General features: G+C 44.7%; 2 protein-coding genes across 3 annotated transcripts in view; one reads left to right on the top strand and one right to left on the bottom strand.

Moving 5' to 3' along the window:
* Window positions 1-5751, top strand: part of trim62.1 (tripartite motif containing 62, tandem duplicate 1) — an 87790-nt gene extending 82039 nt beyond the window's left edge. Inside the window, exon 5 of the mRNA XM_038822352.1 lies at window positions 3864-5751. Within this exon, the coding sequence (XP_038678280.1) occupies window positions 3864-4414 (551 nt within the window). The 3' untranslated portion in view covers window positions 4415-5751. The remainder of the gene's footprint in view (window positions 1-3863) is intronic.
* Window positions 5752-19065: 13314 nt separating this feature from the next.
* On the bottom strand, window positions 19066-24553 carry LOC119979750 (small vasohibin binding protein). Of its 2 annotated transcripts, none has more exons than XM_038822354.1 (3): window positions 24401-24553; window positions 23591-23710; window positions 19066-21491 (listed from the first exon to the last, which is right to left on the bottom strand). In XM_038822354.1, the coding sequence occupies exons 2-3, from the start codon at window positions 23702-23704 to the stop codon at window positions 21393-21395; spliced, it is 213 nt and encodes a 70-aa protein (XP_038678282.1). In that variant the 5' UTR covers window positions 23705-23710; window positions 24401-24553; the 3' UTR covers window positions 19066-21392. The 2 variants fall into 2 exon arrangements, with proteins under 2 accessions (XP_038678282.1, XP_038678283.1); XM_038822355.1 differs by having other exon boundaries at window positions 23591-23707.
* Between the last annotated feature and the right edge of the window lie 1672 nt (window positions 24554-26225).

Here is a 26225-nt window from a genome sequence, read left to right as displayed (position 1 = left end):
AAGAGAATGCTTTTGGAGGGTTGCGGAGAAGTAGCAGGGCCGAAGGGTGTAGGGAAGAGCTCCGGGAAGAGGGGAAGTGATGTTTGATAGCTCTTGTCATGGATGATGTGCCTGAGACGAGGTGAAATGAAATTAAATGAAATGAAAATCGCTTATTGTCACGAGTAGGCTTCAATGAAGTTACTGTGAAAAGCCCCTAGTTGCCACATTCCGGCGCCTGTCCAGGGAGGCTGGTACGGGAATCGAACCGTGCTGCTGGCCTGCTTTAAAAGCCAGCGATTTAGCCCAGTGAGCTAAACCAGCCCCAATTGAGCTAAACCAGCCCCAGGTGCGGCGTTCGGAGTCCGAGTCGACAGTGTGAGCTGGTAGAAGTTGCTGAGTAGGGTTGGCCGGGATTAAGGAAGCACTTCGGAATCAATGTGCTGCCATTTGAAAAGGGCATTGAGGATGAAGGGGATAGGAGAGCAGAATCTGATGCATGCAGCAAATTCTTGGATAGGTTCAGGTTTATGGTGGGTCAAAAGAGGGAGTATACCAGCCTGAAGGTGGAGGTAGGTGATGCTGCATAGGCGAAACAAGAGGGGTTGCAGCTCAGCTCAGTGTTAAACAAAATATCATCAATGTACATTGTCTGGCTCAATAGGAGTGAGTGGCTGGGTCAGCAGGATAGCACCGAGGCAGTGGATTTTCAGGAAGATTTTCTGGATCAAGCCACAGCTGGTATAAACATAGTCATGTTGAATAGATTATTGCACAGATCTGACCTGTCAGTTTGTATCCATTCTGGAGAAGGGTCATAGGGATTTGAAGTCTTTCTCCCTCTACAGAATCTGCCAGATCTGCAGAGTTTATCCAGCATTTTCTGTTTCTGTATTTCTCTTTAAATGTTGCTTTAAAAGTCGAGCTGTTTTTTGGCGGCATGGTAGCACAGTGGTTAGCCCTATTGCTTAACAGCGCCTGGGTCCCAGGTTCGATTCCCAGCTTTGGTTACTGTCTGTGCGGAGTCTGCATGTTCTCCCCGTGTCTGCGTGGGTTTCCTCCGGGTGCTCCGGTTTCCTCCCACAAAAAGACATGCTGTTGGGTAATTTGGACATTCCGAATTCTCCCTCAGTGTACCCGAACAGACGCTGGAATGTGGTGACTAGGGGATTTTCACAGTAACTTTGTTGCAATGTTAATGTCCGCCTACTTGTGACAATAATAAAGATTATTATTATTATTTTGTATTTGTGGCATTGAGGAGGCTAGGTAGGGTTAGGGTTACTGAGCGCTCGTTCTGTGACGCTGCCAGTCAACCTCAAGTTCCACATCCAACCTTTCTCCACTGGTGCATAGTAACCAGCCAAAGGCCTGACTAACCAGCTCTATGCTGCAACGGTTCAGTCATTTCACAGGCTGGTGGCTGGATCTCGTTTTGGTTTCTGGAAATATCTGGAAAAATCTGTATAATCAATCATTTCAGCATTGTGGCAGACATCTGCCAGGCAGCTGAGTTTTTAGTTTGAAACTTATTACAATCATTTGAACACAAGGCGTTCCCTCCTTTTCACATCCTTAATAAAGTGTCATTGCAAAATCCAGCAATAACTCTGGATCCCTCAGACAGGGCTGTGACCGAGTGCTGATTGAGGAACTTGATGACCTGCAGAGGGGGAGGGCAGGGAACAATGACATGCACAGTGAAATCAAATCTGGGAATGAGTACAGAGCTGCAGTGTGTTCCTTAATATCCAGGCTTATTTTTAAACTGGGGGTTCAGAGAAACGTAAACTCGGCCTGGTTTTCAGTAACTCCACACCCAACCCAGACTCAATGAGCCCCCACCCTCCCCCCTCCGAGGTTCAGCTATCTCTGGGCCAAGGCCTTCCTGGTCCCTCCGCGACTCACTACCACACCAGGAAGGCAATGGTGCAGTGGTAGTGTCGCTGGAGCAGCCAGAGTAATGCTCTGGGGACCCGGGTTCGAATCCCACCATTGCAGATGGTGACATTGAATTCCATAAAAGTCCCATAAAATGACCTGGAAATCATTGTCAATTGCTGTAAAAACCCACCTGGTTCACGTATGTCCTTTTGGGAAGGAAAATCTGCTGACCTTGCCTGGTCTGGCCTACATGTGACTCCAGGCCCACAGCAATATGGTTGACTTTTAACTGCCCTCTGAAATGGCCGAGCAAGCCACTCCGTTCAAGGGCAATAAATGCTGGCCCAGCCACATCCTGTGAACGAATATAAAAAATACATACACTGGTATTAAATGGGATGGGTAAGGAGCTAAACCTGCAGCTCGTTGTGAAGTGAACTTTAACCGTGATGTCCAGTCTTTTGTGTTTGTGTGTAGTTCTATTCCATGAGAGGTCTTGGGGGAGGGGGGTCCCATGTGAAGTTTTAAGTTCACGTTAAGTGTGCTGATGCCAACCAATGATTTTTAAGATTTGTTCATTACTAAACACACCCATTTTCAAAACTGCCAGGACCACAAAGTACAAACAGCGAATGGGAGCTCTAAGTCCAAATAAGACTCGAGTAACCTAGGCTTCCCGGATCTTGGAAACAAAACTCAAGAGTTTCATGTGGCCCAGTTGGATAATAATAAATATAAAGAAAATCGTAACGAAGCTCCACCTTGTGGTGGCATTCCAGTTGTGAGAGCGAGATTACCACAAGAATAACTACTTACTGCTCCCTCTCGTGAGAGCTGTGCTTCTTTTGGTTGACAAAATAAACTAAATCTACTAATTGAGGGATATATTATAAATGCAGCTCCTTAAAGGAATATAGCATCAAAGTAAACGGAATCACAAAGGAAACTTAAAACATCAAGATGAAATATGATCGAAAGGACTGATAAAACCTTCCAGTCCCCATACGTGTGTGTGTGTGTACAACACTGATGCTAATAAATCTGACAACAAGCAGAATTTGCACATCGACAATTAAATGTGGTTATTGGGAAGTTGCTGTCCCTTTTTAATTAGTCTCATTTTATCTCTCTGGCTCTGTTTTATTCCCATTTTTCTTTCCCTTTCTATTTTTCTTTCTGTACAGTGATTGTTCAGACTCTGGGTCTCAGTAAGGATTTTTCGATCTGATTGGTTGAGGAGACACGGTATTGCTTGCCATATTCACACAGGACTCGGGTCCACAGTGAAGGGCACTGTGCTATTTTCAGTTTAATTACTGTGGAAGGCAGTGCAAAGCCCTACAGAACATCTGTGGGTACGTGTAATACCGAGCGGTCACCACTCGCTGACTTCAAAATCCGGGCTGACCTGGTGTTTCTCAAGTTTTATCATGGCCAATCCACCTAACCTGGACATCTTTGGACAGTCGGAGCAAACCACCCCACGCAGACACGGGGAGAAAGTGTAAACTCCACACAGTCCCCCAAGGCTGGAATTGAACCCGGATCCCTGGTGCTGTGAGGCAGCAGTGCTAACTGCCATGCCGCCCAGAAGAATCAACTGAGATGTGCCTTATCATCGGTCTGGGGGATATAAAGGATTCCACAGCATTATTTTGAAAAGCTAGGGGGTCTCCTCGCTAAAATCTATCCTCCACCAATCAGTTAAGACTATCTGATCATTCTCACATCACTTGTGGGAGTTTGCTGTGATAAAATTGACAGTCCAACAATAACTAACCTTAAAAAAGTACTTAATTGGCTTAAAAATATCTGGGGCTGTTGTGAAAGGCAGTATAAAAATGCAAGTTCCTTTTTCTTTGACTACAGGGCAGAAGAAAATGGTGACATTATTTACAAGAAATATGTATAATACAGGTCATTTAACATAATCCAATGATTTTGTAGTTGGTGCTCGGCATTTTGAAAGAATGATGATTTTTAATTCTCTTTTCTCACAGTCCCAGCAGCGCTGACGTTGGATCCAATAACAGCTCACCAACGCCTCATTCTCTCGGATGACTGCACCATTGTGGCTTACGGTAACCTCCACCCACAGCCGTTGCAAGACTCTCCCAAGCGCTTTGATGTGGAGGTGTCCGTCCTGGGGTCGGATAGCTTCGACGGTGGCGTCCACTACTGGGAGGTGATGGTGTCCGAAAAGACGCAGTGGATGATTGGCGTGGCGCTGGAGTCCGTTAACCGGAAAGGAAGCATCCAGATCCAACCTTCGAGGGGTTTCTATTGCATTGTGATGCATGATGGGAACCAGTATAGTGCCTGTACTGAACCCTGGACCCGGCTGAATGTCAAGTCCAAGTTGGAGAAAGTCGGCGTCTATTTTGACTACAACAAAAGCCTCCTGACCTTCTACAATGCTGATGACATGTCCTGGCTTTACACCTTCCGGGAGAAGTTCACCGGAAAGTTTTTCCCATACTTTAGCCCAGGGCAGAGCCATGCCAATGGGAAAAATGTTCAGCCCTTGCGAATCAACACCGTCCGAATCTGAAATCCTGGGCTAAATTCAGAGTTCCCTTTTTCATTGTTATTTGCTTCCACTCCCCTTAATAAGGCCATCAATTATTTCTCCTGCCCTCTGGTCTCCATGGCTCATGGCATTAACCATTGAGAGGGCACAGGTGGGTAAACTGCTGTCAGTGTCTTTGGCTGTGCCATTCACGAGCAGTCCTCCATTATGCATCATAATGGGCCTGTGCTACCCTCTTGACTTTTCTTACCACTTTCTTTGGGAATACCATGCATTGACTCTCTCTGCTTGCCCACAATGACAAGGTGCTGATCAGGAACTTTGTGGGATGGGCATAAGTGCCCATTTCTTTTTTGCTGCATTTTGCCACCTCATTGGATTTATATTTTAGTAGTTACATATTTTCTCTCTCTCTCTCTCTCTCTTTCTGGCCATATTCCTGTTTGGCATAGTGATGCATCAAACCTGATGCATCTCGATGTAACAGCCCAGTCACCAGCATGAGACTAAACGTTGGCGTTTCGTGCAGAAAGCATAGCAGATGGCTTGCGCCCAGAATTCTGTTTTGCATGCCATGTCTATGCGCCTTTGTGCTTATTCCCAGGTCAGCCCTGTACATTTCCCACCCACGAGGGTGGCTGAGCGAGAGATTGAAACTGCAGTGGACACAAATTGACCTGAATGGGACCCCGTACACGAAATGGACTCCCAAGCTGGTTTGGGGATTTTAAGCTGAAAACTGCAAAAATAACAACCGGCTACCTGAGATGTCTTAAAGTCTCTTTCACAATAACCAGCAAGCTTCGGTATTTTGGCTGCATGCACATTAATCGATGATTGGGGGCTCTTTTTGTTCCATGTTTCTTGGTGATTTAAAAAAAAACATGAGTTTTGGTTAATGGATGAAGCAGTGATGGCACGTGTCCACTGATGCTCGGCACATAACGTGAAACGGCCTTCAGACAACAATACTTCACTTCAGTCAGCCTGTGTCCTTAACGAAACACAAATTATTTATTAATGTTTTATTTTGATTTGGGATTGGGCAGCGAATGCCAATTCTTCTTATGTGTCAGGAATCGTTTGGACTGTAGTTTTAACGTTGCTTTCCTGGAGGACCTGCTCAGCTTTGGAGTCAGATTGGGCCCTGATTCTGGATTTTTACACTGTAACTGTGGAGCTGCAGCAGAAGCCTGACACATACAAGGTTATGCATACCCTACAGGGTTCAAATTGTACCTGGACTTCGATCTGATGGAAGTAATGTCTCTCAGCTCATCGTGCTGGGAGGTCTCAGCCCACTTTTAACTGGATGCAATCAGAAATGTTAAAAGTCAAGGTGCCTTCAGCATACAAAATCCCTGCAGGCCTGTGAGTGTTTGATCCTGTCATTTAAAAAAAAAAAAATTGCTTTGTTCTCTCTCTCCCCTTCAGCACTGATCCTGAGCATTTATATGGAAAAAAGAAGCCGGGGTAGGCCCTTTGAGCCTGCTCCGCCATTCATTATGATCATGGCTGATCATCAAATTCAATACCCTGATCCTGCCTTCCCACCCCACCCCACATATCCCTTTAACCCCAAGAGCTATATCTAATTCCTTCTTGAAATCCCCCAATGTTTTGGCCTCAACTACTTTCTGTGGTAGTGAATTCCATTGATGCACCACTCTCTAGGTGAAGAAATTTCTCCTCACCTCCGTCCTGAAAGGTTTACCCCCTATCCTCAAACTATGACCCCTGGTTCTGGATTCCCCCACCATTGGGAACATTCTTTATGAAACTACCCTGTCTAATCCTGTTAGAATTTTATAACTTCTGTGAGATGTCCTCTCACTCTTCGAACTCTAATGAACATGTGTTGTAGTTGTTTTGGCTGGGGGGGGGCACAGGTTTGAAGGAATAGGACAGATGAAGTTTGGGTAGTTAGCTTTCTATGTGAAATATCTGCAATACAATGGACTCCTTTCAGTCCTTCACAAGTGCTTTCTTTTTTTGGACAAGCCATATTCCTGCATGAAATTTGCCAATGGAAAAGTCAAAAATGGCATTTTCTCCTTCGGGAGAAGTTCTCCGCTCTGTATATTCAAAAGTAAGTAAAAATAAAGTTCCCATAGTCCTGCTTTTCCCTTTGAGGGGGAGGGCTGACTGGTGGAGTTTTAACCTGAGGATCACCACACCTCAGGCAAGGGGCTCAGTTGAGAAGACAGAGCCTTCATGAAGAACTTCAGCCAGTACGGGAATTGAACCCGCGCTGCTGGCCTTGCTCTGCATCACAAAGCAGCTGTCTAGACAACTGAGCTGGACTGGCTCCCAATTAACTCCACTTGCACCGTCTCCCCACCTTCTTCTGGTTAAGTCTTTCCATCCTATAGGGGCCGACTCCCAGTCGGGAACAGTCCCCCAGGCCCAAATGAGTCCGAGGTGACATATTTCACCTGTGAACTTTGGCAATGAGAATTAGACTATTCGACTGTGAGGGCCTGTGCAGCAGAGGTCATTGTCCCTGTAACCTTGGGCACTGAAGTGCGTCAAGAGTAAAAGTCCCATTCAGCAGAGGGATTAGGCTCGAGCCCTTTCTGGTCAGTAAGACTCAGCCATCTATTTGGCAAACCGAACTGCCGGAGAAAGCCCATTGCCAAAATGTTCCAACATTAATAGCAATTTGACTCGTTCAGATAACAGGAGTGAGGGAGAGTTATTTGTCTCATCGTTTACGTTCCTTTTTTCACTTGAGTATTTATTTTTAGAAAGTATAACAGTTCATTTTATTGCTTTTGACTTCTATGCGCTGGCTCAAAGGAAGCCAGAACTTAAAACGGTAGCTGCTATGTGATGGTAAATTGATTTTTCTGAAGCTATGATGGATTTAGATGCTCTTTTGTTAAGCCTTGTTGCGATGTGTCTGATAGTTGCTCTTCCTCTACCCACCTCCGCTCCAAAAACAATTAGGTCTGGCATCCTGCAGTTCCAGTGTGAGGCAAGTCCTCTGTTTGATGCGGGCCAGCATCTCATGTTCTCTTCGTCGCTGTAAAGACTGTCTTCAATCAGCTGTGCCTCATAGCTGGACCAAATTCAGGGGGGGGGGGGGGGGGGGAGCAGCTGTAGATGTAGCTAATGATGTGTTCACTCCCTTATAAGCGTTACACTCTGAGGACAATTCAGGACCGTTAATCCAAAGTTTGTTTTTCATTTGTTTCCTCGCGAGGCTGTTTCGCTGATGCAAAGTGGAATTTTCTGCTGACCAGCGCTTCCCAATTCTGGAGCTGGCTTTAGAATGCTGCACTCTTGACCCTTTAGCTGCTTGTGAATCGCTGTGAATTATGGGAGCCTTTCCCCGTAGTGGTTTTGGATTGGATTGGATTTTGTACCGAGGTACAGGGAAAAGTATTTTTCTGCGAGCAGCTCAACAGATCATTAAGTACATGAAAAAAAAGGAAATAAAAGAAAATACATCATGGGGCAACACAAGGTACACAATGGAACTTGTGATAAACCCGGTATTAGGTGAAGCATACAGGGGTGTAGTTTTAATTAGGTCAGTTCATAAAAGGGTCGTTTAGGAGTTTGGTAACAGCGGGTAGAAGATTTTAGCCCCTGTCATAATATACACACACAGGCAGTGATTGACACACAGGATGACCAATGAACACACAGAACACAGCAGCCAATCATCAGACAGGACACGACCACTATAAAGCCAGAGGGCACTAGTTTTCCCACTCTCTTGGGATCCAGCCTCTGAGACAGTCAGAGCCCGTGAGCAACAACTAGAACATACACCATGTGGCAGTAAGATAGTCTGGTCAGGTTAGCCTCAGGTCTCCAGTCAACTCAGCATAGTGTCAACCCACAGTTAAAGTATGTATGATAGTTAAGAGTTCAATAAAATCGAGTTGCATTTCTTCAAGTGTTGGGAGCCTGTCTCTCTCACTGCTACAGTAAATGCAGTCCTCGCAGACCCAGCTTACCCAACACACCAGCCCCTAAGTCCATTGTCTTGTTAATCAATTTTAAAAATTGGCCACCTTGGTATGCGATGCCTGTCAACAATTCTCTTGTTTGATTTCTCATGCCCTGGTGGCAATCGCCTCCTTTATTGTTTGTTGCAGTACTTCACCTGTGCAGGCCAATATGCTGCAAACCCAGATTAAGGGTGGGTTTTCCGGTCCTGCGATAGTGCACCATCGTGGGCAGGGCAGGGAAATTCGGTGGGCGTCCAACAGTCCAATCCTTAAATTGTTCCATCCTTTAAAATTAATTAAAAAAAAAATCTTTATTGTCACAAGTAGGCTTACATTGACATTGCAATGACGTTATGGTGAAAAGCCCCTAGTCGCCACATTCCGGCGCCTGTTCGGGTACACAGAGGGAGAATTCAGAATGTCCAAATTACCTAACAGCACATCTTTCGGGACTTGTGAGAGGAAACCGGAGCACCCGGAGGAAACCCACGCAGACACGGGGAGAATGTGCAGACTCCGCACGGACAGTGACCCAAGCCAGGAATCAAACCTGGGACCCTGGTGCTGTGAAGCAACAGTGCTAGTCACTGTACTACCAAGTGAGTCCGCTTCCGGTGGGACGGGAAAACAATGAATTTGGGAGGTTGTTTGACGCCCAAGACCTATGCAAAGACACAGCAAATCTATTCTCGTTGACCTCCACAAGTAATACTGTAAAATGGGTGATTAGAGATGAACAAAGATAATTACAGCACAGGAACAGGCCCTTCGGCCCTCCCAGCCTGCGCCGATCCAGATCCTTTATCTAAACCTGTTGCCTATTTTCCAAGGTCTACTTCTCTCGGTTCACCACCCATTCATCTGTCCAGATGCATCTTAAATGATGCTATCGCACCCGCCTCTACCACCTCCGCTGGTAAAGTGTTCCAGGCACCCACCACCCTCTGCGTAAAAAACTTTCCACGCACATCTCCCTTAAACTTTTCCCCTCTCACTTGAAATCGTGACCCCTTGTAATTGACACCCCCACTCTTGGAAAAAGCTTGTTGCTATCCACCCTGTCCATACCTCATAATTTTGTAGACCTCAATCAGGTCTCCCCTCAACCTCTGTCTTTCCAATGAAAACAATCCTAATCTACTCAACCTTTCTTCATAGCTAGCATCCTCCATACCAGGCAACATCCTGGTGAACCTCCTCTGCACCCTCTCTAAAGCATCCACATCCTTCTGGTAATGTGGCGACCAGAACTGCACGCAGTATTCCAAATGTGGCCTAACCAAAGTCCGATACAACTGTAACATGACCTGCCGACTCTTGTACTCAATACCCCGTCCGATGAAGGCAAGCATGCTGTATGCCGCCTTGACCACTCTATCGACCTGCGTTGCCACCTTCAGGGTACAATGGACCTGAACTCCCAGATCTCTCTGTACATCAATTTTCCCCAGGACTCTTCCATTGACCATATAGTCTGCTCTTGAGTTAGATCTTCCAAAATGCATCACCTCGCATTTGCCTGGATTGAACTCCATCTGCCATTTCTCTGCCCAACTCTCCAATCTATCTATATTTTGCTCTGACAGTCGCCTCGCTATCTGCAACTCCACCAATCTTCGTATCATCTGCAAACTTGCTCATCAGACCACTTATACCTTCGTCCAGATCATTTATGTATATCACAAACAATAGTGGTCCGAGCACGGATCCCTGTGGAACACCACTAGTTACCTTTCTTCATTTTGAGATACTCCCTTCCACCACTACTCTCTGTCTCCTGTTGCCCAGCCAGTTCTTTGTCCATCTAGTTAGTACACCCTGAACCTCATACGACTTCACTTTTTCCATCAACCTGCCATGGGAAACTTTATCAAATGCTTTACTGAAGTCCATGTATATGACATCGACAGCCCTTCCCTCATCAATTAACTTTGTCACTTCCTCAAAGAATTCTATTAGGTTTGTAAGACATGACCTTCCCTGCACAAAACCATTCTGCCTATCACTGATAAGTCTATTTTCTTCCAAATGTGAATAGATCCTATCCCTCAGTATCTTCTCCAACAGTTTGCCTACCACTGACGTCAAAGATGCCTTTAGGAGCTGCCTTAACCATCCAATTAGAATGAACATGTTTCCTAAATTAATATTACATTTGATTAAATTCATTAAACAATGGTGGCATGAGGAAATGATTTCTTTTCGTGCGTGTGACTAGGATCTGGAATGCACTGAGGTGGGGGCAGGTTCAGTCGAGGCATTCAAGAGGGAATTGGATTATTGACTGGAAAGAAAAACAGTGCAGGGCTATGGGGAGAAGGTGGGGGGAATTGTTCAGGTGAGTTGTTCCTTCAGGGGTGGCAGGATGGGCTGAATGGCCTTCAGTGGAAGCTGTTTCCGATTCTATCCTATGATTTAGACTTCTACCGATTTGTGAAGGTTGCTCTTGAATCAATGGATATTGTGGGGCTGGATGTGATGGTACTTGTTGGTCACCTGTAATTGGATGAGGTGGGGCAGACAGCCCAAGGTCAAGACTGCGGCATTCTTAAGCCGGTGGAAATTTCAATGCTTGTGAGAATGGGAGTGCAAGCTCTTTGCTGGAATGCAAACAAATGGACACATTTCAGGAGGTTCCCAGTCCGTCCAAAATACTTTTTTAAACAAAAACTTTAGATCTTTTGCATCCTGCTGCAGCCCATGTGAAACCTGAACAGTGTGAAACTGACAAAGTTGTATGGTCCACATTGCTGAAGTTAGGGCCTAACATCATTACAACCTACACAACTAGCCTCTCTCTGAGAGATCCTTTCAAGGGTCTTTGCTTCTCAAACTTCTCATTCGGATAATCATTAAGCCCATGAAATATTAAGGCCATCCATTGAACTTTTGAAGGTTTTTCGATTTGGTTCTGGTGGGATTATTGGGCGGTAGATGCATGATAAGTTTCCTAAGGGTTTGGTTTCGGACCTCCAGATTGTAAAGTGCATAATTTGTATCCTCCTTGGTTATGTCTTTAATAAAATTCTGGACTGCTGCTTACATATCTGGTCTACGTTATTTTATTAATGGAGGTCAATGACTGTTCATTTTTATTGAGCCCTTTGTGTTTAAAATGTCGGCATAGGATGAGAAAAGATCATTAAGTATTAAACTTGCTATTTTCCCTCTTCGATTTTGTCGCCCTCACCTTTGTAAAAGGTGCTGACTGTTGAGGAAATACAGTTTCATGGGTGCCAGCTGTCCTTTTTGCACAGTGGGGGTCAAACTGTTCAAACAATGAGTGGTGCCTGTACATTTAACAATGTGAAGCATCACAGACGACCTTGGTTCACAAGACGGATCACATTATCCACCAGGAGTCACTCTGTAATGAAGCAGCTGCCCAGGGGAGCCAGGACAAAATGCTACTCCCATAGGATCAACTGAACTGGGGTCAGAACTTGGATCTTCCCGGTGCCTGTGGCTCACTTTTAGCACCGATATTTCCAAAGGACGGCTGCAAACTGTCCTCATCAATGCCCTGAGGAAACTCTACCTCTCCATGATTTCCAATGGTAATTGAGCAAAGGCATCCCGGGCGGGGGGGGGGGGGGGGGGGGGGTTAGCTCAGTTCGCTAGACAGCTGGTCCGTGATACAGAGCGAGGCCAGCAACACCGTTTCAATTCCCGTACCGACTGAGGTTATTCATAAAGGCCCACCTTCTCAACCTTGCCCCTCACCTGAGGTGTGGTGATCCTCAGGTTAAATCATCACCAGCCAGCTTCCCCCACCTCTCAAAGGGGAAAGCAGCCTTTGGTCATCAGGGACTATGGCGACTTTGCTTCCCAATACCAGCCTAGTGTCTAATTTATCATTCAACTGGGAGAAGTTCCAAAGATAATGATGACCACGGCCTCATCGAGACCGTAAGAGTTTTATAGGGTGCCCTGAATCGGAAACGTTAGGAAATTCAGCCATGTTATAGCTGTTGGTGTCTGTCAACACACTCTCGTTGGTCTGTTTGTACTTGGCGTGGCCAATTACAGGGATGGCTACCATTTTCCTTCAACATCAATGCACCTCAGTCGAATACTTAATAACCTGGTGAAGTATGTGTTCCCACTGGTGCAATTCCAGGGAGCTTGCTGACACTTGCAATACAGTAATTTAGTGCATTCAGCTAGAGGTGGGAACAAAATGCTAACACATAGAGAAAATAATTGAATAGGTTGGATTTCAAATTAATTCTGGAAAGTTTCAGACATCCGTTCTTACCTTTCAAACACATTGCCCTGAGGTGTATTGTACATGTGTATATTTGCTTGCCGCAAATTACTTCACTGACACCAATTAGTAACAGGTGAATGCGTGGTGAGCTGAAACCAACACTTTAATGTTCATAGTTTGAAAGCTATGTGGCAATCTTAAGGTTAGAGCATTCAGCTTCTCCAATGAGTAAACTTACATTTACTTATATAATGCATTTCACGTCAAGAAATGTCCCAAAGCACTTGAGAGGAAAATTGATGGTGAGCTGGGATGGGAGAGATTGAGAAGAAAGGCCAAAGGTCTTGACAAATAATTGGATATTGGGAAGGGTTTTTGGAGGGGGGGGATTACAGAGTGTAGTACTGAGACAGCTGAAGATTTAATTGTGGGGCATGGGAGGTCAGGATCAGAGGAGTGGAGGGTATTGAGGAGTAGATGTGACTGCAGAAAGTGGAGCAGAGAGTATGTGGAGCAAGGCAGGATAGGTTATATAGAAAGCAACAAGGCTAGGAGAGGTACCAAACTCAATCTGTGCCAAGTCAGCTGGTTTGAGATGGGGGGGGGGGGGGGGGGGGGGGGGTAATAATGGGCCCATAGCCTTAGAGTTAGGGTTGCCAACTGTGATTAAAGGGTCCCAGGTTCGATTCCCGGCTTGGATCACTGTTTGGAGTCTGAATGTTCGCCCGGTGTCTCTGTGGATTTCCTCTGGGTGCTCCGGTTTCCTCCCACGAGTCCTGAAAGATGTGCTGTTGGGAGAATTGGACATTCTGAATTCTCCCTCCGTGTACCCAAACAGGCGCTGCAGTGTGGCGACTAGGGGATTTTCACAGTAACTTCAATGCAGCGCTAATGTAAGCTTACTTGTGACAATAATAAAGATTATTATTATTAAATGTATTCCTGGAGATTTCATCACTTGATTTTTTTTCTCCCATGCTATAGCCACTTATTTTTCTTTTAAAAAAAAAAAAAAAAATAAATTTAGAGTACCCAATTCATTTTTTTCCAATTAAGGGGCAATTTAGCGTGGCCAATCCACCTACCCTGCACATCTTTGGGTTGTGGGGGTGAAACCCACACAAACACGTGGAGAATGTGCAAACTCCACACAGACAGTGATCCAGAGCAAGGATCAAACCTGGGACCTCGGCGCTGTGAGGCAGCAGGGCTAACCCACTGCACCACCGTGCTGCCCTGCTGCAGCCACTTATTAACTAACACAACCATCCTTGTGACACATGGCCTTCCTTCTCTAATTGGAAAGCAAAAAGACACATTATCCAATTGGATGATGTTTGACAGTCAGCTAGTGTTTTCTTTTTCCATTTTCAAAATTTTTTATTTGATAGAGAAATGTTCGAAGAAAAAAAATTACCTTTTTTAATCTCCATGTAATATTTCTCCATGGCTGCACGCAAGTGTCCTGGAGATTGATCTTTGTAAATAAATTTAGAATATCCAATTAATTTTTCCCAATTAAGGGGCAATTTAGCATAGCCAATCCACCTATCCGCACATCTTTGGGTTGTGGGAGTGAGACCCATGCAGACACTGGGAGGATGTGCAAACTCCACACAGACAGTGACCTGGTGATTGATCTTTACCTCCTGGTGACTCCAGGACAATCCTGGACGGTTGGTAACCTTACTTGGAAGTGGTGGATCTGTAAAAAATAAATAAATAAATGGAAGTGGGCGGTACAATGGTTAGCACTGCTGCATCACAGCACTAGTGACGCAGGCTCAATTCTGGCCTTGGGTGACAGTCTGTGTGGAGTTCGCACTTTCTCCCCGTGTCTGCGTGGATGTCTTCCGGGTGCCCTGGTTTCCTCCCACGATCCAAAGATGTGCAGGTAAGGAGTTTGGCCATGATGAAATTGCCCCTTATTGTCCAAAAATGTGCAGGTTTGGTGGGGTTATGGGTTTTACAGGGGGATGGTAGGGTGGGGGAGTGGGTATAGGTAGGGTGCTCTTTCAGAACGTTGGTGCAGACTCAATGGGCCGAATGGCCTCCTTCTCCAGTGTAGGGATTCTATGATTCATGCTTTGTGTTGCTGTCTGGTGACCTCTACTGGAAAATGTGTGCATGACTCTTGAGGCCAGAATCAGCCTTCGGAATGATGTCCTCCAGTGTCGCATGAGCTATTGACATTCAGCTGACAAAGCACACAAGTGGAAGAGCAGCCACAGCTGTGGGACTGTATGTCAGGCACACTGACGAGAAGGAAAAAGAAACGGGTACGCAGTTAAAAGAACACAAAAGGTATTGGTGCCTGCTTTAAATAAAACAACTGCTGTAAAGTGGATTGCAATGTTAATGTACACAAATTGCTTCACCAATACCCATTCATCCAGGTCCACTGTCTCTCAGCTGAAGTCAATACTTCAATATCAATGATTGTGCTTTGACTATCCTCTCAAAGATTGAAGAACTCCAAAGGACTTTCAGTAAGATGGTGAGATGGAGAACTTCAATATTGTTAAGTATCTGATGTGCCCCTGCTGTATTTGTTCTGAAACTTAGTTAGGGGGAGGGGAGGTCTGTGAATTGTAGTGCGATGGACACTAGGCTTTTACCTCGAGAAGCTAGCATTAAATTCAGGCCAGCCTGTCAGGGTGACTTGACTGTCTCATGGTTGTAACGTTCATAACCCAAAATGAGTTTGGCCGGTCGCTATCCAGATCCGAGGGGGCATGCGTCAACAGTGGAGAAACAATCCCATAATCTAATATTCGTTGACCATATCACCTATTGAAGCTGCAGGATGGTTGGTGTGAGAAGTAGTAGATTTCCACATTAGGGATGCTTTTTTTTAAGAAGAATAATGAGACGACTTGTTTGGAAAAAATAGCGGGAGCTTTCCTATGTTTATTTATTTATTCACTAGTGGGATGTGCGCATTGTCAATCCTGAATTGCCCCTGAACAGAGCTTGCTGGCCATCTCGGAGGGCATTTATGGTACATTGCTGTGGGTTTGGAATCAAGTGCAGGCAAGGCAAGGATGGAAGATTTCCATTCCTAATGGACATTAGTGAACCAGATGGGTTTTTAAACGACAATTGACAGTTGTTTCATGGTCATCAGTAGACTTGTAATTCCAGATTTTGTTAAAATTAAAATTTCACAATCTTCCAGGGTGGGATTTGAATCCCTAGGTCACTCATCCAGTGACAATATGATTACGCCACCGCTTCCCCCTTTGACAACCAGTCACAAAACAAAGTGCAAAGTGATGATGTCTGTGCCTCCAATTTCCTTCTATTTAAGGAACTTAAATGGTGTTATTTTGGAGAGTTATTGAATGGATGGGAAATATTAGAATGGAGGCAATTGATGGACCTGGTGTTAATGTAGGCTGGTCAGGGCAGAACTGATGAATGGGTGGTACTTGATGCGAATTTGGAGAAGGGCAGCTGAATTTTATATGAGCTAAAGCTTGTGGAGGGCGGAAAAAGTGGAGACATAAGAACTGGTGTGCAGAAGTAACAAAGACAATTATTTTTCTATCATTGGACAAAGGATTAAATTCATACTATTATCACCATCTTCGTTAAAGCTGAGGACTGAAAGAGCCATGTGCCTTTGTTTCTGCTCTTTGAAACGAGGGTGAGGGCAAAACATTCTCTCTCTTCCCCCCCCCACCCCCCCCCCCCCCCCCCCCCCCCCCCCCCACTCCCCCACTAGTGCTGACATCAAATGAAAAGACTTACATGTGTACCGTGCCTCTCATATCCTGAGGATGTCTCAAAGCACTTCAGTCAGCACATTACTTTTAATATAGGAATAATTAAATGGCAAGGAAAGGTGGGGACTGGGGGGGGGGGGGGGAAAGAGAGAAGGTATGTGAGGGCGTGGGCTCTAAAGCTATCTTAAATTGGTTGATCTGTTATAAGTCAAGCTCGTAACATGGCTAATTTATGCATGTTCGAAGCGACAGACATTCACACTATGGCCCCTTCTCTGCAAACAAAACATGTCCAAGCCTTATCTCTTTTTTGAACTACCCAGGGTCTCGGGGAGCCAAATCCCCCCCCCCCCCCCTCCCCGCACCACCTTCTGCCCATTGCTTCTCCGTGACAACACCATGGCCAATCAGACCTCAATCACCATGTTGGTGCATCTCCCCACGCGGACAGCTCTGTTGTAGCTTAATGCACGCTGCACCTTGTAATAATTGCAGCTCAAGAGCCAACACAAGGCTGACTTCATTGCCCACCTTGCCAAAGATATGTTTGCTCTGGGTTGGGGATGGGATAGGGGGGGGTTCTGTTCCCATTAAAATAAACAAAGCTGCTCTGCAGAAGATTCATTTCCATGTCCATATGTTTGGGCATGCCTGGCGCTTAAAGAATTCTGGCAGGGCTTTGCGAGGGCTATGTCCAGGATTTTGGACACGCAGGTGAAGCCGAGTCCAACAATAGCGATCTTTGGGGTGTCGGAGGATCTGGGTGTTTAGGAAGCGAAAGAGGCCGAAGTGTTGGCCTTTGCCTCCCTGGTAGCCCGGAGACAGATCTTGCTAAGGTGGAGGGACTCGAAACCCCGAGCGTGGAGACCTGGGTTAGTGATATGGCTGGGGTCCTCAGCCTGGAGCGAATAAAGTTTGTCTCGAGAGGGTCCTTGCTGGGGTTCTCCAGGAGGTGGCAACCGTTCCTTGACTTTCTAGGGGAGCGGTAAAATGTCAGCAGCAACTGGGGAGAGGGGGGTTCAGGTGGGGGGAATTGTCTATTTAATATATATTTGAGTTTTGCATAATGATAACAGCCACCTAATTTTGTTAAATATTTTTTGTTTATTTTTCTGTTATGTAAAAATTCTGGTTGAAAAAAGCTTTAATAAAACCAATTAATAAAAAAAAGATTCATTTCCATCAAGGATGTGGCTATGGAATGACGGAATTAGGACGTGTGCGATTTCCACTGGAGCAAGATACATGGCTGATTTAAATACAAAGGGATAAAATTTCCACTTTAATCGCAGTTGGTGATCCTTACACATTGCGGCCAAAGTTTTTAAAAAGTGTTTTTATTTGAGTTTCTACTCGCCTATAATTGAATGTAAAATATGCCCTGAGCTAGTGCCATCAGGCAGTGTTTTAAAACATTTAAAAAAAAATGCTGCAATGTCACTGGGATAATGTAATCCAGGGAACGCAGGCTGATGCTCTTGGAATAGGAGTTCAAATCCGACCAGATCTGGTGGAATAAATGTGATTTTTTTTCCCCTCTATAAATTTAGTGTACCCAATTCATTTTTTCCAATTAAGGGGCAATTTAACATAGCCAATCCACCTACCCTGCACATCTTTGGGTTGTGGGGGAGAAACCCACACAAACAAGGGGGAGAATGTGCAAACTCCACACGGACAATGACCCAGAGCCGGGATCGAAGCTGGGACCTCAGTGCCGTGAGGCAGCAATGCTAACCACTGTGCTGCCCTGAAATAAATGTGATTAATTGAAATCTGGAATTGAAAGTTAACCTCAGTAATGATGACCATGAAATTACCACTGATTGTTTCAGTTTGGCTAAGGTCAAGCGTCAGATCGAGCCCAAGACGTGGTGCAATGCCTTTTGTTGTGAACTTGGTTCTTGTATGTCTTCCTTGTGGAGACCATGAATTGGATTCAATTTGAATTTTAATTGTTTTTTGGAGCAAGCAATGAGATGGAGTAAGGGCTTGCCTTTGGCACATTGCTTTTTAACTTTTAAGGATACGATAAAAACATTAAAAAAAAACCCATCTGGCTCACTAATATTCCTTTAAGGAAATCTGCCGTCTTTACCTGATTCGGTCTACATTGGACTCCAGACCTATGGTAATGTGGTTGACTTTTAACTGCCCTTTGCAATCGGCTAGTCAGCCTCACGGTTCAAAGGCATTTAGGGATGGGCAACAAATGCCTATATCCTGTGAAAAAAATAAAGGGGAAAAAAAGCAGCTTTAATCACAGTATGAATCCACCACGAATGAGTTTTCGGGTTTCAAATTTCAAAGTCATAAAGCTGTACAGCACAGAAAGAGGCTATTCAGGCATCATGCCTGTGCACTCTGCAAGGGCAACTCACGACTGCCAGATTTCCCCCCTCACTTTCCCTATTGCCCAGAAAATTCTGAAAATGGTAAAAAAAAATATTTGTAACTATTTGTTAGTTTCATTGGGGTCCATCATTTCTTAGAAAATTAAACAAAATTGCATTCAAAACACATTTAAACAAGTGTCCTTACACCCAAGGGAACCAGTTTAATATTTCTAGCTTCCTTAAATGCTCCAACAGTGTGAATAGTGGAAATTCTCAAGGGTGCTGACTGGATCCTGCTATGCATGTGGCAGTTTTGTGGGCAGGATCAGCTCCTAGTCTGGCGTCATTTGAACTAGCGCAAAAAGAAATTCACAGAAACTGAACTTGGTTTCACACGGTCAAAGAAAGACCAATCAAGAGGAAGCTCTAGCCCATAATATTTTGACACCATTTTATTTACCTCACTGACATAGAGCAGTAATTAAATATCGTACCCAAGATTTTCATTTTCAGCTAAAATTCCATCACTATGGTCATTTACAAGGTGGCCATTTTGTCTCCCTCAGTTTGTCATCAGTACTTTCTCCATGGGAACGAAACATCACAAATGTACAAATTGCAGTATATAATGACAATAAATAATCAAGGGATATAAATACAAATATATAAATACACATTTTCTCTAAAGAGATGCAATGGGACAGTCTTGTCATTTGAGGAACAAAGAACCTATAAAGAAAGTAATCTTGCTTTTTTCATTCCTATTCCATTTTCCACTCCAATTCTGAACAGCACTCTTGAAGGAAGACTCCAATCTTTGCAGCTTACGTTTCTCCTGATCCATCCAGCAAAACGGTGCTTATTCCAGGCCCTCGATAGTGCAGGGTGGCCCACCTGAGTCCATAGCTGTTTGACCAAATAGGGCATTGGAGCAAAGGGTGGAAGGAGGACACGTTTTAGCCTTTTCAATTGGAGGTTAAGCTAGAGTGAGTGGTCCAACATCATCCCCGGAGATCTGGAAGGTACGGATGTTTTGAGCTCAAAACAGATTCGCTGAGACAAAGAAAGCAACCAATAGGGATGTTTAGGAAAGTAGGAAGATTGTTCCAAGGATTTTTAAAAACTTACTGACCCTATTGGCACTGTAAAGCTGGGGAGAATGGAGTATCACTCTGTTTGGCTCTGGACTGTTCGAGCATTGGATGCAAAGTGAAATTTCGCAACACTTCTGGCCAAACATAAAGCAAAACAGGTTTACAGTGGTGTGAAAGAAGGATTTGCTTGCTGAAAACAGATATAGGACACAACTACAAACATCACAAGACTCGAACAAGATCAGAGAAAGCATTAGCCCCCAACCAAATAGTGTACATTTGGAACACTCTTGGAGAATGGAGTAGATTCAAGAACCAATTAAAAGGGATAGCACTGGACCGATATCTGTCGAGGTTAGCACTGCTTGATTTTTTTTTAGGGGAGGGAGAAGGAATTTAGCTTACTCATTGGATGGAGATCAGGAAGAAATGGTGCTGGTGGTTTAGAGTAGAGTCCATGATATAATAAATGGATATTGGGTGCAGTAGCCTTGATGCTTCAAATGGCCATTTCCAGCCTTAAAACACATTTATGGCAAAAAAACACAGGATTATTCTTCTCAGCTCACTTGATAAAAATAGGAAATGATTGGCATAATTCACAGATCGAGAGCAGCTGTGTCAGTACGAAGCTCTATTTAACATCTAGATTTGGGACAGGACAACGGTCCCTCAGTGCCTCACTCACTGACCATTCTTTATTTAGCTTGAGCAGTAAGCAATGGCAGGGTATTTCAGCATGCAGTGGGCATTGCAGCTGAAGCCCATCTGGTCTTCGCCCAACTTGGCACATGCGTACAGGGGCAGCAACATGAGTTACTAGGCAATAATCAGGTGCAACAACCTCACTGGCTGCTACACTGCTTCACTGAAATGTTTTAACTCAAGGGAAACAAAATAACTCAGTGGCCCTGATCTTCCGAAGTAGCAATTATCGACAGGTTGCCACTCCACTCAAAACATTTCAATTCCCTGACGGTGCTCCACATTTCTGGCTGGGTCATCCGAGCCCAGTTTCTTCAGAAATGCGGAGCGTACAGTATCATGAAGAAATCTATAGCAGCTACAGTGCTATCTGTTAGTGTGAATGTTAGTGAATCGGTAGGGTGGGTGAGATAAGTGGCTAGGGTGGAAGGTGGGTCAAGTAGGCGATGGGTAGTCAGGGTGGGATGGGTGCTCCAAGTGTGAGAGATAGAGAGGCGAGTTCTGCGGTTAACCAGGGCGCTAGACTAGGTGTTTTCTGTCTAATGTTTAAGGGGTAAATATTTAGGTAAGTACCCCTGGACTGCCCAAAGATTTTGACTCTAGCTTAGAGTCGGAAACTTTCACACGGGGCTCCCTGGGAGCAGGGGAATTGCCCTTTGAAAGTTAAAACTTCCCTTGCAATTCACACAGAGGTCAGTGCATCGGGGCTTCCCCACAGTCCCAAATTAAACCTTGGCTCATATGTCTGGTCCCCGCTGGGAAGGTCTGGTCCTATTCTCCTGATAATAGGTTGTGATCTGAGACAAGTTATTTGTTCATTGTTTTGCCTAACTTTTGAGGACGACTTATAAAGAACGAGAACAAGGAACAGGATCTTTTTTTTAAAAATGTACTGCTCTTCGTAAGCATTGTGTTTTTTTTTTATAAAGAAGCTGCCTGATCTGGACTGTGGCATGTCAGGTCGTCAGTGCTGTCCACACTCATTCTGCGACTGCATTTGTTGGCAGAAAGCCTCAAACTGTTGTTGCTCTAGCTCTGTCATCACTTTGTTCAAAGCGTAGATCTGTTGGGGGAGGAAGAAACAGCACAAAGTTTAACACTGTACCAATGAAAGCAAAGTAACAATAGGCAGATAAGAGTAAATTCAGAAATCCTGCACTCCAAGTGACTCTTTGAGATAATGATATCATTGTGCCAATTCTCTGACCTCTGTAACTCTGTATTTAAGCCGAGGTGGGTTCTTAGACACTAGGGAGAACTAAGTGGAGCATTTTTAAAGTAATTTCACATTAAAATCCTTACAACCAGCCCATAGATGAGGCTTTCATCTCTGATATAAAGATCTCACAATTAATTTCAACCTGTAGGGCTCTAATAGTTACACTGGCAATAGCTAAAAAAAGATATCTTAAAGTATCTACCATTTTCCAAAAAAGGTTATAAATATATTATCTTATATATCTTCATTTTGCATTGACACCAAAATTTTATGTTGTGAAGCAGTTTCCAAAGCAACTCTAAATTGATGATGTGACTCAGGGGTGCCGTGGATCTGAGGCACTCCCCCTTGGAGGGGGTGGCTCACTCCATTTGGCTTTACGTTGCACATGAATTCACTGTAGTGTCAATCCAAGTTTAAAAGGTGTTTTATGAACCACTGGAATTTTACAACTTGGCAGCCGATCTTTTTTAGTATTCTGAGAAAGCAATGCTCCTGCCCATATCGGTAGACCCAACAACATTTACTACATGGGAAGAAGAGATCTCCTGTGACTGTGAGAGAATGATTCCCAGTAAAAAAGTATAAATCAGGGACACAAAAACAGGAAGTGCTGGAAGTACTCAGCAGGTCTGGCAACATTTATGGAAAGGGAAACCGAGTTAATGTTTCAAGTTGGTGACCTTTATTCAGAAGAATTCTGATGAAAAAAATCATCAACCAGAAACATTAACTCTGATTTTCTTTCCACTGCTTCTGCCTGATCTGTTGGGTAATTCTAGAACTTTCTGTTTTATTTTTGATTTTAAGGAGCACAGTATTCTACTTTAGTATAAATTGGGTATGCTGTAGCTACCAGCAGTACAGGTAAGACAATATTGCTTCGGAGAGCTGGTGCAGACAATTTTGGAAAAATATGACATTTTTGCAACAATACACAACCCCACCACCCTCACTCCTTGATAGCAACTAGATCTCCAAATTGTAAAACAAATAAGCCCCACCTCTGATGGAACCCCTCATGCACCCCTCTCGGCACAAATTTCACCTTCTACAAATATAGGAACTCAATCAGGTTCCCCAGCCACTGGGGGAGAAACTGACCTTCACCCCAACAGAACCCGCCGGTGAGTAATCAACGAGGCGAAGGCTGAAACTTCATATCCCGCTCTCATCTGCAGCTCAGGCCGGTCTGACACCCCGAATATGGCCTCCAGGGGACCCGGCTCCAACTCCAAATGCAGAACCGCGGACGTGGTGCTGAAAAACGACCCCCAATATTTCTCCAACTTTGGGCAGAACCAGAACGTATGTACATGATTGGCTGGGCCCCTCCCACATCGCTCGCAAAATCCTCCACCCCCTCAAACAGCCAGATAATCCTTGCCTTTGTTAAGTGTGCTCTATATACCACTTTTAACTGAACCAACCCCAGCCTTGGCATTGACCCTTCACAACACTTCACACTACAAGAGCCAGCCCAGACATGATCGACCAAATGGCATCATTCTGCTCCATAACAATATGTGTTTCAGTGATAGGGTAACAACTGACAAAGACTAATTCAACCTTGTACTCAGATGACTGAAAATAAACTGATTGATCTCTACTCGTGTAGTTTTGAATCACATCAATTCCTCCTTTGTGCTCTGGCTTTGTAACACCACAGAGTGTTTAATTAGCAAATCAAAGGCCAGCACAGTGGCGCAGTGCTGCCTCACGGTGCCGAGGTCCCAGATCCACGCCCGGCTCTGGGTCACTGTCCATGTGGAGTTTGCACATTCTCCCCGTGTTTGCATGGGTTTCGCCCCCACAACCCAAAGATGTGCAGGGTAGGTGGATTGGCCACCCTAAATTGCCCCTTAACTGGAAAAATGAATTGGGTACTCTAAATCTATAAAAAAGTAAATAAATAATTAGCAAATCAGCCTAATACCACATACCTCAGCTCGCTGCCTCTGTTTGAGTTCTTGTAAAGCAGATTTCTGTTTGGCTTTGTCCCCTCGGTAGGGTGGCTCCTTTGGCTTTGGCTTCTCCTTACGGCAGGATGGTTCCATCTCCTGCTAAAAACAACAAATTGAACAGAAAGACAAGATAAATGCACATGGACTGGCAAAATCACACTCTATCTAAAGCCAAGTTATTGCTTGACTTACATTGTTTGCCTATATTTAGATCCCAACATGACAGTAGAACTTGGGCGTGAGATCCACTTGGGACGGCAAATCAATTTACAGAATGCCAAACTCTTCTCTCTTGGCAGCACTGGGGTACAATTAATGGATGGCTGTGCGAACAACACAGGTGGAGGGGCCACTTTTGATGCGTGTGTGGCTATTTCATTTGCTGTTAACACTGCAGCCAAGCCTGCTTCAAAGGCCACACACTGGCAGTGCTAAATGACAGCCACGGGAGGGTGGGAGTCCCGGCTGGCCTTTCCTCTCAGCAGCCACTGAGGTTAATTCTGAGGCCACAACTCTCTGGCTGAGAAACAGCTCAAACTGGCGAGGGATTATGGAAACTGGACCCCTTTGCCCCTCTCCCTGATATCAGCCAGCCAGAACTGATGGTCAAACTCTTTCACTCAGACATTCAGTACGTGCGTGGTGGGGGGGATGTTTGACATTGACAGGAGCTGCAATGAAAAAGCCGCAATCGCCAACCGAACTAGGGCGGCCATAGGGGCTCCCGGTACTTGGATCAAAACGTCTAAACCCTCACTTACTCACTCGAAGGTGGTCGCTCTTACTCACCAGAGGCCCAGCTTAACCCCACGGAACCCTGTTGCGTCGCCGCCCCTTCCAGCCGGCAGCGGCCGGAACCAAATCCAGCACGGACCCAGCGGCCGGGGTCCGTCCCTCAAAGGGCTCCGGTGGTGCTGGTTTCCATGGGGACGGAGCCGCAGCATCAGGCAGTCAGGATAATGGGTAAGTGATGGCAGCTCCGAAACTGCAGCCAGCGGAAGGTGCAGTCCAATCAGAGCAGCGATGGAGAGTTTCAGAAGCAGCTTCGTGTCAAGGAAAATACTCGGCAGCGTGGAAAATCTGAAAAAAAAATAGTAGACTGCAGGAATATAGGACAAGAACACGCACGAACAGACTCAAAAACAGCTTCTTCCCCACTGTCACCAGACTCCTAAATGACCCTCTTATTGACTGACTTCATTAACACTACACCCTGTATACCTCAACCCATGTCAATGCGTATGTAGTTGCATTGTATATCTTGTGTTGCCCTATTATGTATTCTCATGTATTTTCTTGAATTTTGTTTAATTCCCTTTTCTTCCATGTACTGAATGATCTGTTGAGCTGTTTGCAGAAAAATACTTTTCACTGTACCTCGGTACACGTGACAATAAACAAATCCAATCCAATCCAATCTAAGGGAGAGTAAACATCATGTCAAAATGCACATGACAAGGGACCATACGTTAGAAATGATATCAAACTGCACAGGACAAGGGACCACAGGTTAGAAATGATATCAAGGGCAGCACGGTGGCGCAGTGGGTTAGCCCTGCTGCCTCACGGCGCCGAGGTCCCAGGTTCGATCCCGGCTCTGGGTCACTGTCCATGTGGAGTTTGCAGATTCTCCCCGTGTTTGCGTGGGTTTTGCCCCCACAACCCAAAGATGTGCAGGTTAGGTGGATTGGCCACACCAAATTGTCCCTTAATTGGAAAAAAATGAATTGGGTACACTAAATTTATTTTAAAAAAGAAATGATATCAAACGGCACAGGACAAGGGAACAAAGGTTAGAAATTATATCAAACTGTACAGGACAAGGAACCATTAGTTCACACGTCATAGATCAAAAGACTTGCAGTTCTGTAGCACCTTTGACGGACACCTGAAGTCTGCAAGCTCCTTGCAGCCAATGTTGAACTTTCTTTGAAGTGTTGCCACTTATATGGCGATAGACAATTTGCACACAGCAAGATCTCACCAACAGCAATGTGACAGTGACTAGATAATCTGTTTTTGTAGTGTTGACTGAGGGATCAAAATTGATCTCATAAAGCAGGGGTATTTATGCTCTTCTTTGAAGTAATGCCCAGACTTTTCACCCAACTGATACTGAGCCTCGGGTTACCATCACATCCAAGAAGATACCACCTCTGGCAGTGCAAGCCCTCCCTCAGCACTGTAGTGTCAGTCTTGATTTTTGTGCTTAACTCTTAGAATGGGATTTGAAACCCAAAACGTTGCAATTCAGAGGTGAGGGTACAGATAGGAAGAAAGGTAGTTGTAAGTAATCTATGTTTGTATTGTTGGATAATATAAATAAGATATAGATTTTGGTGAGTTTAATTTAGTGTTTTTATGTAACAAAGGGTAAGTTAGATTCATGCTAAACAAAAGTGTGTGCATTTATGGATGTTTTTGGTTTAAAGTCAAACTGGGTCTGTATTGTGCTGAGAGAGTTTAATAACATGAAAAGTAAACACAAGCTTGGAGAAACAATGAGCTGTTGCTTAGCAGCCATGGACCACTTTTTAGTTTTTTTTGAGGTAGTTTTGAACCAAACCTATAGCAATCAAAGCTAGGAAGCTTGACAGGCAATAATTCTCTCAGT

The sequence above is a fragment of the Scyliorhinus canicula genome, chromosome 16 (assembly GCF_902713615.1).
Source record: "Scyliorhinus canicula chromosome 16, sScyCan1.1, whole genome shotgun sequence".
In the NCBI taxonomy this organism is placed as follows: Eukaryota; Metazoa; Chordata; class Chondrichthyes; order Carcharhiniformes; family Scyliorhinidae; genus Scyliorhinus; species Scyliorhinus canicula.
This window is presented reverse-complemented; position numbering and strand designations above follow the sequence as displayed.